Raw genomic sequence first — 19,241 nt, 5'->3', positions numbered from 1 at the left:
CTGAGAATGAGGTAGAATATAATGTACTGCAGATCTCCTGCACTAGCAGCATGCACTCTGCCCACAGCCAGGACTTTCATTTGCCCCTTGCAGACTCCCCAAACCCACATCTTCCAACCAGCCTGGTATTAATATCAGCACACAAAATGATGCTAGGACAGGGAGACCATTTGGTGCTCCGTCACAGCCGCAATGTCTCCACAGCCCTCCGCAGTTCACCAGCACTAAAAGATCACAGTCACAAAACTACTCAGATCCATTTTCCCAGCAGTTTACTACTATAGTCAAAAGAGTTCATGGAAAGACTTCAGCTGAATATTAATGAAACTCTAGTTGCATCTAGTCCTAACTCAGTGAAGCACATGAAAGCTTTAAAACCATTTTCTCACAGAAAAAAGCCAAAAGGTCAGTCACTCATTAAAGTTATCAGAGCTTTTGCAGAAGCTTCCACTTAAGTTTTGGATTCAAACTACTTTTTATGCTTGTTGTAGTTTCCAGGACTTGCTATCGCCTCAAATTTATTTCATCAATATTTTACTAATACTCCTGAGAATTGCTTGGCTAACAAAGTCAACAAAGACAGTGACTCATCAGAAAGCAACTCTTGAAACTGGTGAAAAATGCTGAAAAATTTCCCAATCTCCAGTTTTGTATCAATGACAGAAAGCAGTCCAACCTGCTGGATCTATAAGAAAACACACACCAAAGTTCATCGTTCTCTTCTGGCACTACAGGCATAAATGGACACTTCAGAGCTAACAACATCCTACTATAGACAAAAATACTGAATTACTGAATTAAGTAGAAATACTATTTATGCTAAAGGTGATAAAATAAATCATGCAAATTCTACCATATTAAACAGAGAAAAGGTCTTGAAACGTACCAGGAAATGTTGTCTGGCTCCTGCAAAGATTTTTTTCCCCATAATTATAACAATAAGGCTTGCTTTACAAGCTACTACTAACTAGAAAAGTGAATTAACAAGTATTTTTCCTACCAAAATGAAATTAAGTTACATAAATTAAAATGAGCATAATTAAGCTTGTCTGGAACCCTGCTGCCTAAATAAGATTTTCAGATGATGTGTTTGCTCAGTTTACAGACACAGATACAATTACAGTGAAGAATGTTTAAGTCCATGACCATCAATTATCTCAAACATGTAACAAAGAAGTGTTACAACCTAAAAACTTGCCTTCTATCTTAAGACGTCATAAATTCTTCTGATAGCTCAGATGACATCAAACTTCAAATTTATTTCACCTAGTAAAAATTAATTCACGTGAAGGCAATTCCCTGCCACTTCCCTATGACTGCAGTTGGAAGAGTTATTGCAGTAACCCTAGACCGCCTCTTTGCTCAGATAGGGACGTGCCAGCAATGAGCAATGGAACAAATATAGATGTGCCCCAGCTGTCCTTCAGCAGCCTGCTACTTGAGTGTCACCAGGATGAATGTCATGCACTGAAAAAAGGTTATGAAAGTTCTGTGTGATTCCTGGACTTGAAGTACTTGGAACATTTATACAGACCCCTCCTTAAAACCAGAGCACGCTCTCACTTTCTGAACTGTTAATAAACCCAACCGAGGTTTCAGTCACTGACTCTAGACATGTTTTCCTAGGGTGAGTATCTTGTGTCTGATACACAAAACGTGTATTCTGTGCAAACTAACTCAAATGGATGAACACATACAAACAGCAACACTGAAAATTAAATGTAAGTATCTGTTCTTTTCTTTATGAAAGGTTAACGGCAAAATCCTTCTCCCTCTTAAATAAAGAAAAGGTTTACTACTGGGGTTGGTGGGAATCAAGATCAGATTCTAGAAAATTGCTATCAGAAACCACAATGTACACACTTGCTGCACATATACATACACTCGCGCCCCCGATGTGTATGTTAGACCTCATGGAAAGCTAATTATAATGAAGAAAGTGGCTAATGGCTCAGTAAGAGGAGGGTTTTCATAGGAACATATCGCTTCATTCTATGCTCAGTAGCAGATCACCTGGTAAAAAAATGTAGGCCACATATTACCACTGATTATTGTGATTACTGTAGCATTTGAGCTCTATATATCCACTTAAATCCACAAACCTTTCAGTTATCCAGAAGACATAATCCTTTGTTTGTGAACAAACTACTGAGCTAACCTTGCTGGCAAGATATTTTTAAATATGTTTGAGAACATTGCATTTTTTTTATATATATATATTATATATATATATAAAACTTTAAGAGGACAGTGCAATGGGAAATGCCTATTGCATCTTGACACAGCTGTGCTTTTTCCTCCTTTTCCAATTAAATTTGGTATCATTTCCTCACATTTTTAGCAATCCAATTGTTTGCTCTTTCAGTAAGGAATTAGAAATTAATTACCAATGTAGTCACGATCATATTACTGCTGACAGAGCCTCTATCATTGGTGAGATCAGAGCAGAAATGTTTTCAGTGTTAACATTTATGTTGTCAGACAGATTTTATTAGTTTTCAAATGGGAACTAATTTTTGCCTTTATATTGTTAATCTATGATAGCTCGCAGACCTTAATCTAGGGAAAAATTGGTAGTGTCAGCTTTAATTCTAAAAATAGAACATAAAATTTTCTTTACCGTAAATTAAATTCAGCCTTGCATACAATGCCTGAATAAGACATATATGCTTCATAAAAAGCACTGCACTTCTTCACTTTTACCAGAAGCACATAAAGCAGTATTCAAGCAAGCTGTCCAAACAATTACACCCTTTTACAGAGGGCATCTTGGATCAGGTTGATGCATCCTACCATTTTCCTGAAGTCATTCAACTTGCAAGAAAAGATGGGGGTGGGATATGTGTGTGCCTGTGTGGTAGGTGTTTCTTGCCTAAGTAGATATGCTCTACAAACGCTGGTTTCATTTGATGCCTTCAAATTTGGTGTGTTGATAAGCATAACGACCTCGGAGCTGAGCCCGACATAAAGACAGGCGTGGTTTGACTGCATTGCTATGCTGCACCATATACATGCAGTCACATACACACGTGCATTTTTAAAAGTGTCCTGAAAACAGACAAAATTCAGAATCCAGCTGGCTGCAAAGCAGGCTGAGTTTACCAAGAAATGGGAAAAGACTAAGCGCAGGAGCTGCAACGCAGACAACCCAGGCGCTAGGGCTTTGGGGCAGGGCCCTGCCGGAGGGGCGAGCAGCGGATTTGGGCGCTGCTCGGTGAGGCCGAGACGCGGAGGCGAGGAAGAGGCCGAAGGCAGCGGGGAAGCCGCAGAGAGACGAGGCAAGGCCGCACCGGGGGGCCCGGGCCTCCACGGCGGGCCAGGCCGCAGCCAGCGCGCAGGGTCTCACCTCGGCAGGCCGAGCGCCTCGGCGGGCCCGCGGCAGGGCAGCTGCGGAGGGAACCGCGCGGCCGGGGCAGCGCAGCGCTCAGCCCGCGCCGGGCGCGGAACGGCGGGAACCGCCCTGCGCGCAGCCACGCCGCTGCTGAGGGCACCCGCGGCGGGGCTGCTTCGGGCCTAGGCCTCGGCCCGCGCAGCCGCTGCCCATCGCCTTTTAGCAGCACACGTCACCTCCTTCTCCCGCTGCGAGGCCTTTGCACCCGCCCCGTGCGCACGGCTCCGCGACTCTTTTTTTTTTTTTTTTTTTCCCCGACTTCGGCTGTGTGAGAGCCGGGCGCCCCTCCCCCTCTCGCGCCCCCGCCCTGCCGGCCCCGCCGCCCCCGCCCGCCCTTCCCGCGGCCACGGTCCTGTCCCCGCCCCCGAGCGGCGCCGAGCCAATGCGGGCCGCGAGCTGCCGCCGACGCGTGGCGGGGCCACGCCCCGGCCGCGGCCGCTCAGTTTCTGTTTCGCTGCGCGGCGGCTCGGCGCGGGGGTCGCGCGCCGCCGCCATGGAGGCGCAGCCCGACAGCCTGGAGGGCTGGGTGGCCGTGCGCGACGCCGCCTTCGCCGAGCCGCGCCCGCCGCGGCTCCGCTTCCTGGCGGCCTGGAACGACGCGGAGGGCAAGTTCGCCGTGACGTGCCACGGCCCGGCCCCGGCGGCGGAGGGCGAGCCGGCGGCCCCGGCGGCGCGGCAGAGCTGGGCCGGGCTCTTCTCGGCGCAGGCGCTGCTGGGCGTCCACCGGCAGCTGGCGGCCGTGTGCCCGCGCCTGGAGCCCGCCTTCCCCGCGCTGCCCGCCGCGCTGCGCGGCGCCGCGGGCGGGCTGTGGGCCGCGCTGTTCGCCGGCGGCGCGGCGCCGGGCGAGGCCGAGGTGCAGGAGCTGTGCCGGCAGCTGGAGTGCTACCTGGGCTGGGCCCTGGAGCTCTGCGGCGGCCGCGTGGTGCTGGACGCCCTCTTCGCCGCCGAGCGCCGCCGCGACGACGACTACTACGAGAGCGTGCAGGAGCTGCGCGGCAGGGCCCTGCGCGGCCACCTGGCCCGGGCCGAGGAGGCCCTGCGGCGGGTACGGGCCCGGGGCCTCGTCGTGCTCGAGCGCCGCCTTCCTCCCCTCCGACCTCTGCGGCCGCTCTGCTGCTTGTCTCCCGCTCGCGTCAGCTGCTTGAGAGTCGCTCGCGCGTGGGTGCCGCGGTGGAAGGTGCCGGGTCGCTGGCGTCGTCCTGCTCGCGGTGTTGCCGGTGGGCAGGTCGGCACTTACACAAACGCCGCTTTGGCTGCCCAGAAACCGCCGAGTTGACGTGCTCGAGCGTCGAGTGCGATCCGTCTTTGTAAGCACCGCTTTATTAAGTGGGGAATAAGCGAGCTCCTTGTGGGCCGTAAGCGTAAGACGTCGGGGCGCTTGCTTAAGCTGCAGGCGCTCCTACAGAAACACGTTGCTAAAAATACCCAGCAGCGTTGTGTGCTGACTGGAATTGCAACCCAGGAGAGTACAGATAACTTCCCTGTGAAGGTCTCAGACTGCCTTCTTGCAGTGAGGACTGTAACTGGGGGATTCTCTGTCAGAAGTTGCTTCATTAAACCAAACCAATCTGTAGGCCTATATCAAATAGGTGTTCTGTAGTCAGAAAAATGTGAAGTGTGCAATTCTGGCCTAGTGAATGCATAATTATGATACTAGCCCTTTCTGTCTTTGTTACTGTAAGCTCCTGCTTGCTCTAGGTGTCTAACTGGATTTTTTTTCCTTGTGTTAAGCACTCTGTTTCAAGGATGGTAACTAGTGTGTTAGGACATTGCTATGTTAACACAAGGTTTAAAGGCAATTTAAGATCACTAGTGCTGTTGCTGCTAAACCTTTTTTGCTCTACCTGGCAGAGCAGGCTGAAAGGCATTTTATGAAAATGATCCTACTTTGGGAAGAAATTGAGACAGTTGGCTTTAGCTTAGTGTTTTCTGTGTCACTGCTTAACAACCATAACGTGATTCCCATTCCTTCTCAGAAACAGAGTTTTTAAAAAGACTTTAGTTTGCATGAAGTTCATACACAATGCTGTATACAAAAGTTACAGTTTCTGTACCTGAATGACTGTAACAGTCCATGCCCCAGTTAGAAATACATTCTGGTCCTTGTGCTCTTTTGCAAGAAGCACAGAAGAGTAAATACCTATGTGGCAGTTTGGGATTTGATGGTTAAGTATAACTTAGTGCCAACTATCCTGCTATTACCAACTATATATTAGCTACGTCTAAGGATGCTTTAAACAATACTGTTGTATTTCCAGGCCTCACAAGAACATAAGTTCATTATATGCAGTGTAGACCAGGTTACCCAAGACCCGCAGAGCAAAGCCAGAAGTGAAACCTTTATCTTCTGGCTCCAAACTAACCTTAAATATCAGAGCATCTTTCTTCCCTGTTTATATCGATGTCCTCCTCAGATACTTCATCCTCTGGAGCAGATGACTAGAGATAAAAGGAGATGCGTTTGTAAGAGTGCAGAAGTTGCCTGTGTAAGACAGAGGAGAGGAGCAGCGTGTAGATGTTTCCTTTTTTTGTATCTTTGAACAAAGATAACAGTCCTAAAATCCCAAGAGCGATACCATCACCACCACCATCACCACCACCACTGGAGTCATTCTGGCTAATGGTGAACTGGAGTTCTATTAAAAGAATAGCAAATTGTGTAAATGCAAGGATTTCCCAGAAAAACTATGACAATTTTCTCACAAGTAGACTAAAATTTTACAAATACTTCCCCTCTCCCTAGTGTAAACATCCTCCAGTGGCGATCATGACCCTTGCTCCTTGTTTGAGTATGAGAACCAGAAAGCGCATTAATGTGTTTTGCTTGGCTTCAACATTGGAAAAAACAGACTGTTCAATTGCTGCAGCTGGGCCCTAGGATGGTGTCTGAGCTGCCCCGGCTCCTGGGCCCTCATGTTCCCCTGTCCTGCCTATGCCAGGACCAGGGAGAGGATGGGTGGACGGTGGCCTCGTGCTGACTCCTCTGCCCTTCCCGGGGGATCCTCCAGCTGGGACCTTTGCTCCCGCTGTGGTACCCAGGCTTGGCTGGCAGGAGCAACCAGCAGGGTTTCATGCCAGTGCTTTTCAGTTGCAACATAATCGGGCCCATGTGTCAAAGTGTTTTTTCCTGATTGTCGCAGCACTGAGCACCTTCGATTCCCTCCCCGGCTTCCCTTAAGGAGCTGCAGCACAAACTATATCCTTCCCAGAAGGTCTGTGTTTCTCGCCGGAGCTTACCTCTGGTTCCTCAGCTGCCTCTGTCCTAGCCCATAGCTCACACCACGGTCTCTATTACCTGCTGGCAAAAAAAAATCTTTGAAGCTTTGATGCTAAGTAAACAAATTGAAGAAAAGTTTCCAAATTCATTTTTCATCATAGAGGCAAATGAATACCTTAAATGAGTACTGATCTATCAGTAAGAGACAGTTGCTCCCTGGAGGAATTAAAAGTTATAAAATGTAATATTTCTAGGACTGAGATTGGAATAAACTATTATGAATTATAAAAATATTAAAGGAATTTAACTGCAGAGTATATCAGGGTAGAAATCTGGTTCTGAATTCTGATTTTTAAATGAAAGTCTGATTTTTCCATGCTTGAAATCAGAAATTCTGGATCCAGAAACTCATGTTGTGTTAGAAGGTATTTAGTAATTGAAAGAGATGCAAGAACTAGTTTAAGAATGCCTTACTTGTCCTTGCAGCATGCAGACTTCCCCTGCAAACCATCTGTATTTATAAATGTCAGCTGTGCACAGCTATTAGCATTTTTGCCATGGAAGGCCCTAGGCATGATTCCCCTTGCAGTCTCCTAATGCAATATGCAGCAATTAGTGCCCTTAAGAGGACGTCGCTAATGGTATTTCCTGCTGGGGACGGTTGCTGAGTGCTTGGAGCGGTCCTCCCACATGACGGGAAGCCTTGGCTCTTTCGTCTGGTGATAAACGACAGGTTCTTTCCACCAAAGCTTGTCAGCAGTTAGCGCACACGAACACAAAACACAGCCAAATCCGACTTACCTTTTATCCTTCTAGGTTCTTCAGCAGCATAAAAGTGCTGACACAATGGTGGCTTTGATGAAGGTTTATGAAGAAGAAGACGAAACTTATCAGGACTTGGTTACCATGGCAACGCAATTCTACCAGTTTTTACTGCAGCCATTCAGAGATATGCGCGAACTGGCGACCCTGTACAAACTGGAAATCCTGGTAGGTCTGCCCTTACAAAGTGAAAGGCCAAGTTGTGTAGTGGGACATCATCTGCTCTTGGAGCAGCTGAGACTCCACATCGTTTGATTATCCTTAGACTCCCCAATTCTGTCTTCACTACTTCCTTTTTCCTGCCAAGCCACCGAACGTGGCTGGGAAGTTCAGAGTTACAGCAGATCTGTTCTGAGAAGATCTACTGAAATAAAGTTCACGGTATTAGCTTAAATAGGATTTCATCTGCTGAACCCAGCCAGCTTCTCACCATTGTCCTGCCTCCCTCCACTGGGAAGTAGTAAAAGAAAAAAACATCCCTAAACTCCTCATGTCCATGGTTTACTCTCGTAGGCTCAATTTACAGAGGTTCTAGTAACCTCTGGTGGGCCATCTTCAATGGGATTAGTCTGTGACATTGGGAATGCCATCCCGCAGCAATGCCGATGTAGCATGTTAACTCAGCTGTGGTGGTAGGAGGGAAGGCAGAGCTGGCCTTACCAGACACAGCAGTTTTCTGTCACTGCTTGAGCCTGCTAGAAGTACAAGCTAAAATGCACATCACTTGTCAGTTTATTCACTTAATTCTGCATGAATCTTAAACTGGAAGCCCATAGTCAAGAAAAGTTATGATGCACCTGGAAGGGAGAGCCCTCTGCTATTTTGATTTTCTCTTAACTATTCTGTTAAAATTATAGCGAGCTGTTAATGTTGTAGAAAAGAGCAGAACAGTTGTAAGTTAAGACTCTAAAGTTTTTAGATACTGAAAGTCTAAATCTGTGAGGATAAAACAGCTAGTATGCTGTACTGAAAATTAAAGTGAAAACTGGAATGGATTAAACTAGCTCAAAGTTTTCTTCTGTGTAAATAACATCTTAAAAGAAAGTTTAGGCTCTTTTAAAATTTATTTCTTAAAAAAAGACAAATCGGATACTAGTCTTGTACCCATGTACCCTCTATCAATTTTCTGTGGGCTTGAAAATATTATGTTTCTTTTCTATATCCTTGTTCCTGTGTGAAAGAACAGCCAAACAGGGGGACCTGCCAAGAATGTGCTGTCAACACATGGGGGAAAAATAGAAGAGAACATTGCACGTAGAAGAGTGTGTCTGAGTTACTTTTAGTAACAACTAGAAACGTTTCAGACAGACATTATGTTTAAGATGAGGGTTTACAAACATTTTAAGAAATAAATTAATCCAAAGCGAACGTTAAAGTCGTGACAGGTTCTGCATTAACCTGGAGAATGGGGAGCAGGGTCTGGACAGTGACTTGCATTGCGACGGGTGAGGGGAAGGTGAGGTTTGCCACTGTGCTCTGCCTCGCTTGCAGCATCTGTCAGTGAAGCGTAATGTGGGCTGCACTGCTGTGGTAACCAGCTGATAACTGAGAATTTTGTCTCCTTGCAGAAATCTTTACAGTATGATCAGCTGGGGCCTAAAAGAATAGCAGCTTTGCAGAAAGATGCTGAGGAATGGACTAAGCGGGCAGAAGATGCTGTGTGCTCCATTCAGGATATCACAGTGAACTACTTCAAGGAAACCGTAAAGGCCCTGGCAGGTAATCACAGTGAATTTACCCAAAAGGTTGTGATTCATACTTGTCTTTGGGGTTAAAAAGCTCTTTTTATCACCTTTGCTGTTCTATCTCTGCAAACCCCAAAGTTAGGATGAGTGTCCAGCACAAGAAATGAGAATTTTATTCACCTAAACTTACATCTTTTAACCAGCTTGATTTACAATTTGCATTGGCTTACACACAGATGTCATCAAGACATGAGAATTATGGCTGCAAACCTCTAAATAAAAAAACATGCACAACTTTAACCCTTGCTGTGAAAGCATCAAGGATTTCAGGGTGGTAACTAAGAACATTGCTATATAATTGTTAACATACATTTACATGGTACGGTTAAGTATTTGACTTCCATTTATAAAACATAAATTCAGTCTTACAGTCTTATAATTTCCAAAGCTTTAGAAATTGTTTAATAGCATCAGCATTTTTTTAAACTGCAGCTGTAGTAGGAACACACAAGGGTTATTAGGACACTGCATTTTTCATATCTTACTGCAATGTTTTTATCTGCAGCAATGCACAAACAGATGGAACAAGATCAGAAAAGATTTGGTCAAGCCACCTGGGCATCAGCTTTGCCAAGACTAGAAAACCTGAAGTATATGTTAGCTAAAGAAACTCTTCAGCATCTGCGGGCAAGGGAATTGTGTCTGAAACAGAAGAAAGCTGGCATTCAGAAAAACGTAAGCCCCCTGCAAAACATGCTTTTCTGTCACAGGTTTGTGAAGGGCTGATCAAAACCCACTGAAGGGGCATGGGGAGACTTTTAAAGTCTTTGTCTATGAAACTGAGCTCAGAAGGTGTCTTTCATCAAAGCACCCAAGTTCTGTGCTAAGCATTTTACAGACTGTAGAGCTGACCCAAGTATTTTAAGCTACTTTTTTTGAAAAACAAAACAAAACAACCTAGTGTTTCCTGACAGTTTGTGAAAAAGAAATCAATTTTTAATTTTACAAGCAAACAGAAAGCTTGAACTAATTGATTTTCAACATAGTTTTAAATTATAGAAAAATGCATATCTCCCATTTTTTAAAATTGCTCCTGCACACATGAGGATACTTAGGAAAGCTTAGGATAAATATTTTTACAGTTCAAGTGTCATGTTAGCATTTATGGTATTAACCTTTAAAACTATTAGTTGCAGGAAGATAAAAGACTGAGATATTATTTTCAGAGAACACTGCAAAAGAAAGGTATTTACTTAATTTTAATATTCTGATTGTTTCTGCTTGATGCCATCTAACTGCCGCTAGGAGCACCTAGCACTAATGCACTGCACTATATGTAATTGTTCTTAGGAGCAGTGTTATTTGTGCAGATTTTAATGAAGTCTTTTGTGGTAGGCTTCATCATAGTGAACAACTATCATTAATAATAGCTTTATCATAAAGGGTACAAATATCCTTTTAATTAAAAAATAGTTGTGGTGCTATGTCATGCTTACTGGACAATACCTCTTTTTGAATGAAGCTTTTCACAAATTAAATCTACAATAGAACAGGAAATTATTAAATGACCAGTTGGTATATTTCAAATTCACAGCACCTGGTTGGTTTTATATTTTCATTTCGGGGGCGGGGGAAGGAAGGTGGAGAGGAAAGAGGTTTTTCTCCCCTAATTTTTCTCTTGGGTAGCAGCTTACTGATAGCTTTCTCTCTCTAAAGCTTGTTTGACAGACTCGCACCAACTTTTAAGAGCCTGATGCAAAGGCTAAGGGAGAAGGTACCCAAGACAGCTTGTGCCCATCTCATAGTTAGCTGCTGGTGAAAAAGGGGACAGGTCCTGCTCCTGGCTGTGTGATTACCTTTTCCTAGCTCTAGCTCTTGTGAAACCTCTCCGTGAGCTGATTCAATTCAGTAAGCAAGCAGAAAATGAAACCAGTTTTGTGCCAGGTTGGCAAGCTGAGTCCAGTGAGCAGCACAGTCTGTGTAAGGTGGACTGAAGGGCAGGGGGGCAGGGGAGAGAGGGAGACTTGCCCTTCTTTTGATGGTGGCACTGTCACTCGTGCTTATCTGGCTATTAATGTTTTTTATTTTCTCTTTGGGACTGTATAGATGGAGAACCTTGATGAACAAGAAGAGAACCTAACTGTAGCAGAGGAGCTGGAAATGGAGTATTATGAAACCCAGCTGGAATTATATAATGTACAACTTGAAGTATTGAAACATGAAGAGATGCTTCTTATTGTACAATTAGACACTTTAAGGAGACAGATTAAAGGTAAGAATAAACAAGTATTTAAGCACATGTCCAAAACACAGCAGTGATATAGCCTTCTCTGTTTTTGTATTAAGAAAAAAAAAGAAGAAGAATATTATTCCTACTCAGGTCTTGATACTAGAAAGCATCACTGGAAAACATTGGTGCTGGGACAGCATCTGATATTTTGTCTTCTAAAAGTAATTCAGTAACATAGGTAAAAAAAAGCCACACTGGTGACTCTTCTTGACATCAGCTGTGATATATGCATGCACAGGTTTGGCATGTGGGATAACTTTATGTTACAGATACCTATTGCTCTTACAGGATCTATGTATGGAAACTGAAGTTTCCTTCAGGGAACCTGCTGAAAGGTGTCCCAAAATTCATCGCAAAACTATTGTAATTTAATATGTAAAAATTGCAAAATACATCCTGTTAATGACAAAAAGAGGTGATTTTAGCTAGATGCTACTTGAGTGCTGATGTATTCCAGTTTAACTGTCCCTTCTTAATATATTTATGACCAAATTAGGCAGCAGTCTTTTTTATGCTTATTTGTGCTTTATGATTTCTCTATTACTGTGTAGTATACTGTGAAGTAAACATTGCTTCTTCTTGTTGCATAATTAAAACCTGGTTAAATAGGAAAATAAATCATCCAGTGCTGATCAGAACAGTCTTCAGTTTTCCAGGAAAACTCCAGTCAGTGAAGGTAGGAGTTAAAGCACAGAGATACATTTGAAAGAGGAGGCTAAATAACAGCAAATGCTAACAGCATAAATTTGATCCTGCAAAGCATCCCTGTGAGTAGCATTACATGTTTGCTTAAGATTTTGAAGGACCAAGCTCGACTCTGAAGCTTTACACTTTCTAATAACTAACTCGTTGCTTTCAGTGGCTTTTAAAATGTCGTTACTTCTTTAAATGTTTAAATAACTGTGGCAATTTTTGTTTTTTTTTAAAAAATGCCAAATGCCTTTTTAGAGAAACAGGATGAAGTTGTTTACTATGATACATGTGAAAATCCTGAGGAGCTCAAGGTCATTGAACAGACAATGGGACAACATTACGCTAACTCGTCAGAAATGACGAAGCTGAGGCGGAAGACTAAGCAGTTGGAGACAAAGCGTGGAACTGTCTGTGCAAGGAGAGCCTACCTCAGGAACAAAAAAGTAAATGCAGTCCTAGAGCCACGCAGCTTCTTTAACTGAGGTCATAAGTCTTGACCCACAAGGGATGGACGGAAAACAACTAGGGAAGCTTTGGCTGGAACATACAAGATGATGTGTGACTTGGTGCCAACGCCTACAAAACAGAAAGAGGGGCAATGTGATTTTAAGCCAGCTTTATGCTCCACTGTCTGGTGCAAATGGCTCCCTAGTGTATTAAGGGAGCACAAACTGATATGGGTGACCCAGGAGGTTTTTCCTCTATCAGTTAAACCTCATGGAGAGCCATGCTGTGGCCAGCTGGAACTTTGCCCTGGCAGCCTGGTATAAAGCAGCTGCAGCACAGGAGAAAATTTGGCCTACAGTGAAGGAAGCTGCAGTGATAGAACAGCACACACAGTGATACTTACTTTACCTTTGAATGGGAGGGGAGGGAAAATTTAACTACTGCAATTCTCTCTCCAGCCTCTCAGTTCTGTGCAAGGGACAGCTTTTTCCTTTGCTTCCCATTTGGAGCAGAATACTAGGAATAAAGAAATGAGATCACAGTTGACTCTCATGGACTTTCCCAGTGAGCTGGACTTGCCTTACACCTGTGCAGCGCTGCTGAGGCAGAGAGCGGAGTTTAAGCCAAGTGTGTCTGGCCTTTTACCCCTCACTAGTCCAGACAAAATGGGAATCTCATTGGAAATGTTTCATGAACAGTTGTTGTCTCCTACAACTGCTTCCTCAGCAGATACTTCCTCTGCTTCTGTTTTCATGCACTTAATTGCCATCTATTGGTTATATAACACTAAAGCCGCATGGCAGATGATTTGCAAATGCTTACCCAACCATGTGGATAATCCCCCTCTGTACAGGGACAACTAGTGACTCTCAGAGAAAATACTGAAACCTGCAACTTCTCTGAGGCCCTTTGTTGCTAACAGGGTATCCCTGTCAGCCATTCCTTGTGTTTCACCTACCTCTGCTTCCCTACCCTTTGTATGTGGGAGCTATGGCAAAGGAGGGACAGAAGGAAAATAGCCCTGTATTTCTGCAGTGCCCTGCTAACTTCCTTCTGCCCTTCTTTCTCATATTTTTGCATCCATTCCCTCCAGCTGGTACCTGGGTGAAATTTCTTCAGAGCTTGTTGCTACCTTTTTTCTTTTTTTTTTCTTTTATTTTCTTTTTCTTTTTCTTTTTCTTTTTTTTTTTTTTTTAAACCTAAATGTAAGACAGAGGAATCTGTTCAGATCTGGGTATAGACCTTACCTGTAGGTTCTTACATCTGGCACCTGCTGTGCTTCGGCATCCTCTTTGGCACAGCCAAGCACATGGTGTTGGTTATTCTAGAGTGACTTTTGCACATGAGTTAATGGCACAGACTGCACACACAGTAAATACGAACTAACCAAGGGTTGCATGAATTTTGCTGTTTCACCAGGATCAATGTGAAGCAAGCCGTCGGCAGAGACTGCAACAGGCAGAGGAGAGCAAAAAACGCTTCCAGCAGCATCACAGCATACAGATAGTGAGTACTGAATAGCAGCCTTGCAGATTCTGGCAGCTTGTTTTCGTGCACAAATGCTCATTTACATGTGTTTTAATACAGAAAAGAGACAAGCAAAAAGAGGAAGAGAAAAAGAAAAAAGCTTGGATAAGCCAAGAACGTCAGAAAACACTGGAGAGGCTGAAAACATTCAGGGAGGCAAGTATTGTGAACTACAGTAATCCTACATGGTGTCAAAACAGGGAGTCAAAAAGTAGCCATAGCTCACGTGTGAGCACGGTCCAGATCAGAGCCCACCATTTTAGTAGTCTAAAATAGGACTGATGTAACGAGTGGAAGGAATCCACTAAGAAAATAGCTTCCAGGTACAGAGCCTGTTGCAGAGAGCAGAAGTGGGGAAATCACTTTGAAAGAAATACCTTGATGTTCCTTTAACTCTGTTCAGTATTGAATTTTCTACTTGAATGGGTGAGTAGTACAAGTCTGTGCTCTGCAGCTTTTTGTCTCTTTGTGGATGCTGTTATTGCCAGTCCAATGGTAAAGTGACCTCCTGCCTTACCCTTGTTTTTCAGAAATGCCCAGCTCACATTGTGCTGAAAACATCTGGTCCCCAGCCTCTCAGTCCCAAGATGCCACGAAGCATCGCCCAGCAGGCTGCAATACTGCCCCCTCCACCTTCATCAAGAGTGAGGCCAGAACTGGAGCAGCCAAGGAGCTTGCAGCTAGCAGAAGGCAAAGTTTTAAAAGCTTCTCATCAGAATCCCCCAGCAGATATCCCTGTCCAGATTTTTGTGGCTGCTGGTGACTCAAAGCAACAAAAACACAGCGAGGGGCTGATGGACTCTCCATCCTCCCCACCGCCACCGCCACCTCTTCCAACCCCTCCTCCTCCTCCCCCTTTACCTCTCCACTTCAAGACACCATCAGCAATAGAGGATAAGCCACTTCCCCTTAGCTCTGAGGTCCCTGCAATGCACAGACAGGATGACTCATTCAGGATGTCTGTAAATAATTGCATAGGTAAGTAGTCTCACATCAACTGGTGTTTTTCTTTCTTCCTTTCCTGCATTTTTCAGTTCTCTCTCCCTCTGGTTCTGGACATTAACGTTGTTTTGCAGTCTTGCTCAAGAGAACAAAGCTTTTAGAAAGCTTGGTCTAAGAGACCACATACAATAACATTGACCACAAGTCAGGATACTAAATGAATAACAGCGATTTGGGTATCCAGTTTGGTATACTTCACAGGGCTCTGACTTTTAGTGTATGTAACTCAACATGTTTTGAGTAACACTCTCAAGTTGGACATCCAGGTCAATAATTTTTTAGAACATTTGGACTTGAGTTGCTGTGCTAGAATTCTACATTGCTCCGTAAGAGCAGCCTTACAAGTTAGTTTAAACTATTCTTAATCACAGCATTGATAGTTCTGTGGAGATCACATTTCTCATGATACCAAAAATGCCACTGCTTTAACAGAGAGGAAGGTGGCAGAAATGATTCCAAGGAGCTGGGGTTTACTCACATTATCTGATGAGAAGCAACCTCTATTTCCAGGCTTATTCTTGCCACAGTTTTGCCACCTTTGAACTGAATGTGGCATTTTGTTTGAGGATTAATCGTGTCCAGCCAGTAGGACTGCTTGTGAGTATATTTGTGCTTGTATTAAGGTTATTCTTCAGTGTTTACGTACTACAGAGCCATCAGTTTGGGCCACACACATTTATAAGGTGAACATAGTCTGTGTCCACCTAGAATTTGCTTAGTTTCTAAATAAAGGTTACTTAGGAGAATTCATGCAGAATTCAGCCAAGATTTGAAAGGCAGAGGGATAGCGTTGGCATACTTGCATTCCTGGGGCAAAAATTCTGCTCTGGTACACCTCTGCTTTGTTAGCAAGATCATAGAGGTGTAACTGAAGGCTGCACTCTGCAATTGAAACACAGCAGTTTGGATGAGAATAAAGCTCAGCAATTTCCCAAGTCTGCACTGGTTACATCCTGCTAACAGGCTTATTTTTATCTCTAAAGCAAGCAGATATTCTGACTATGCCAGGGAGATTGATCTAAGTGGGAAGGCAGCAATTTTTCATTGACAATTTTCAGAGTAGAGCTTATGTTAGAATGAAGCAGGTCTTTAGATATGGCACATTCTTTTCCCTTTTCACACTCTTCACAATACATCTAAGCAGCCTTTGTAACTCCCCAGTTGAGAGGCAAACCACAGGCAGAAATACCTAGAAAAGTTCGTGTCTTCAGTTCTTCCAAGGGGTGGTGAAGGAGAAGCAGCTGAAGGGCTGAGACGCATCAGGCTGCCATGACAAACTGCTGTGCATCCAGTAGATCAGTGTGCTGACTTCAGTCCAGGAGGTGCATGGGATAACTGCTGCAGACACTCGTAAGAAGCTTTGATTAGCAACAGGAGTTGTACACCAGGGCAGTCTGATTGCTACCAGAACAGCCTTGCTAGTAGCTAATATTTACTGTCATTCACAGCAAACATTGATATCCTTTCATTATTTTTGAATAAGGAAAATCCTTTTTTTTGGTTATTGGAGGGATCCAACTGGTTGTTTACACCTCTATTTCATGAAGAAAACCAGCATGTTAATTGCTATGATAGTAATCAATAAAATATTGCCATAGGAACTTGCTGAAGCAACTTCATAAAGAGGTTGTTTCCGGTAACACAGGGGCTGCTTGTGTCTTTGCACCTGAAAAGTCAGAAGAGGTTAATATTCTGGTGCTGAAAATATTGTCTCTAAGGTATCATCATACTTTCCAAGTGGAACTACTTTTATTATTTGTTAGTCTAACTGATCTTTTACCAGGCAGCACATTTGATTAATATACTTAATACCTGCTTACTAGAAAGCTTTGTAAGACCAGTTTACGGATCTTTTCTGACATCTCAGTCTCTGAAGGTACCACAAAATTTAGCAGAATGTTAAATTTTCATTGTTTGATGTTAATCACATAACCCTCTCTGCACTGCCCATAACGAAAATACTTCTGTGAGGCACAGAGGGCCTAGACCTGTGGCTGGAGGAGTTGCTGTGGACTGCTGTCCAGGGAAGCTGCCTTCCCTGTCTGACAGTCTGAAGTTAGCAACAAAGAATCCAACAAAAGGAATAAAACACAAATTATGATGTGTACTAAGAGAGCCAGGAGAAGCTCTCTCGGTATGGTGTCCTTCATGGTCTGAAGTTTAGAAACATACACCTGAGATTTAAATCATGTTGTAAAATCAGAATTATTTTTTAAGTCCATACAGAAAAGAGCTGCCTGCCTACCAGCTTAGGGCCTGATCTAACTCCCACTGATTTCAGTGGTGCAGTTTCAAGCCTTTCTACTCAAATCATTTCATTTTTCTCTTCGTTGAGCAAAAATGCAATTGACAGTCTCAGCAGGCAACTGAAAAAGCTAGAAGGAATGGTAGATTGTTTCTAATATAGAATAAAAGACATTTTTTGGTTCAGTAATATTTTTTTGAAAGCACATAAAGCCATAATGAAAAAGAAGCATCCTCCTTTGTGTATAATTTCTTCTTTAGCGCACAACTTTATGTAATGTTAAAGAGGTGCTGGATTCTCAATATAAAGTATAAAAGCTTTAACTATTCAGTTCCAGAACCTGGCACTGCAAAAGCTTGCAAGAGTCTGTGCCAGAACAGTTCATTCTCTTTTCCTGTCTCCAGCAAAGATGAAAGGAAGAACTGTGAACACATGGATAGAGTTTCATACCTCCAAGTGTGGTTGTCTTGTTCTTTCTTCCAATACAACTGACTTATCTGTTGCAGGAACCATGGATGAGGTTTTGGCTTCTCTAAAACGTGGTGAAGGTGTTCTTCGCAAAGTGAAACAGCCAAATCCCTATGCCTCTGTGAAAGACGACATCCTCTCTGCCATAAGGCAAGGAGTTAAACTAAGAAAAGTGAATCAAGATACTGAGAAAGATATCAGTAAAGGATCTAGTAATGAGCTGGAGAGAAGCATTAAGGCAGTCATCCAGAGAATTAAGAAAGTGTCTGCTGATTCTGAAGAAGAGGAAAACAACGATCAGAACAATGGGGAATGGGACAGTTAACCCAGTGAGAGTAACAGATGTACTGACTGGAACACAGTACGTGTCTCGTTTTGCACATTGTAGGAGACTGTTCCTTTCAAAATGAAAGAACGGCATGATTGTGTGTGTGTATGCGTGTGTATATATTCTTGTCACAGTCCAAAATCTCTTATATGGTAAGTGTCCTGCTGATTTTCTGCAGGAGCTGCAGATTCTTATTTTTGCATGGGAAATCATATTCCAAAAATGCTTGCATTAATAGGCAATTCTGGCTCAGCCATGCAGACTCCAGAGTCTTCACCGTATCTGAAGACAGCTAAAATACTGAATTGAAACATACATTATTTTGGTTGTTACTACACAGCAGATAATACTATCACAACAAATTTAAAGAATGAGAAACTAACTGAAGATCTGCCTTGTGAATTAAAAGTTCAAACGTGTGGTGGTAAAAGCAGTCCAGAAATCTTCGCATAATTTGAAAGCTCTCTTATTACTACCTCCATGGTCCAGAAATTCCTTTAATGTGTTGCTTGTCTCATACAGCTCACTCTCAAATAACTGCTTGGATACTCCATTTGTCATTATGTTGTAAAGTGTGCACTTTGGAAGGGCTTGGCAATGCTGAATGGGAAAACTAATATCAAGTTTGAAATAAACACTACTGTACTAATTACTGAAAAGTTTACTTTTTAGCTGGAAGTTTAAATGTAGAGTATTTTTGAAAGCTAAGTGTCTTTCATACATCTGGTTACAGTGAACTGTTGGCATAAAAGAAAGTGCCAAAATATTGTATGTAATTTTTTCTGTGATCTAGCCCTGTAATACAGAGCTACATTTCTCCACTGAGAAGATCAATACATGTTTATACCTGCTCTCATGAATTTATATCGCCTGAAAGCACCTTATAAATGGCAGTTATTTACATAGTGCCTGGAACCTAACTATTCTAAAATTCAACTACATTACATATATAGACTGTTTCTATTTTGGGTAAATAGTGACAAAAATGATTCAAAGTTTCTTTGGAGTTTATTATTGACCCTTAATAAAAATATATCCCAACAGAAGAAGTGGATTCAGTTTACTCTCATTTTAACAAGTGGCAGCCGTATAGCAACTGTGCTGTCTCACTTATAGAGTATGTAAA

General features: G+C 43.2%; 1 protein-coding gene across 2 annotated transcripts; it reads left to right on the top strand.

Moving 5' to 3' along the window:
- The first annotated feature begins 3,878 nt into the window (after positions 1-3,878).
- On the top strand, positions 3,879-19,153 carry WHAMM (WASP homolog associated with actin, golgi membranes and microtubules). 2 transcript variants are annotated; one of them, XM_013957307.2, is made up of 11 exons: positions 4,617-4,698; positions 5,806-6,014; positions 7,425-7,598; positions 8,999-9,149; positions 9,681-9,850; positions 11,222-11,387; positions 12,354-12,541; positions 13,965-14,051; positions 14,133-14,228; positions 14,603-15,050; positions 17,826-19,153. In XM_013957307.2, exons 2-11 carry the CDS (start codon positions 5,907-5,909, stop codon positions 18,110-18,112), a joined length of 1,875 nt encoding a protein of 624 aa, XP_013812761.1. In that variant the 5' UTR covers positions 4,617-4,698; positions 5,806-5,906; the 3' UTR covers positions 18,113-19,153. The 2 variants fall into 2 exon arrangements, with proteins under 2 accessions (XP_067161444.1, XP_013812761.1); XM_067305343.1 differs by lacking the exons at positions 4,617-4,698; positions 5,806-6,014 and adding an exon at positions 3,879-4,436.
- The last annotated feature ends 88 nt before the right edge of the window (positions 19,154-19,241 follow it).

Source organism: Apteryx mantelli, chromosome 15, assembly GCF_036417845.1.
Source record: "Apteryx mantelli isolate bAptMan1 chromosome 15, bAptMan1.hap1, whole genome shotgun sequence".
NCBI lineage: Eukaryota > Metazoa > Chordata > Aves > Apterygiformes > Apterygidae > Apteryx > Apteryx mantelli.
The sequence above is the reverse complement of the archived record's forward strand: the minus strand, read 5'-3'. Positions and strand labels throughout refer to the sequence as shown.

What these genes read in the sequence shown, in the direction of transcription:
- WHAMM (XM_067305343.1), top strand. Translation starts at nt 3,885, where the DNA reads ATGGAGGCGCAGCCCGACAGCCTGGAGGGCTGGGTGGCCGTGCGCGAC. An exon ending in AGCATCACAGCATACAGATA is followed by an intron (nt 14,052 to 14,132) that starts GTGAGTACTGAA and finishes GTTTTAATACAG; the next exon opens with AAAAGAGACAAGCAAAAAGA. An exon ending in GTCTGTAAATAATTGCATAG is followed by an intron (nt 15,051 to 17,825) that starts GTAAGTAGTCTC and finishes TATCTGTTGCAG; the next exon opens with GAACCATGGATGAGGTTTTG.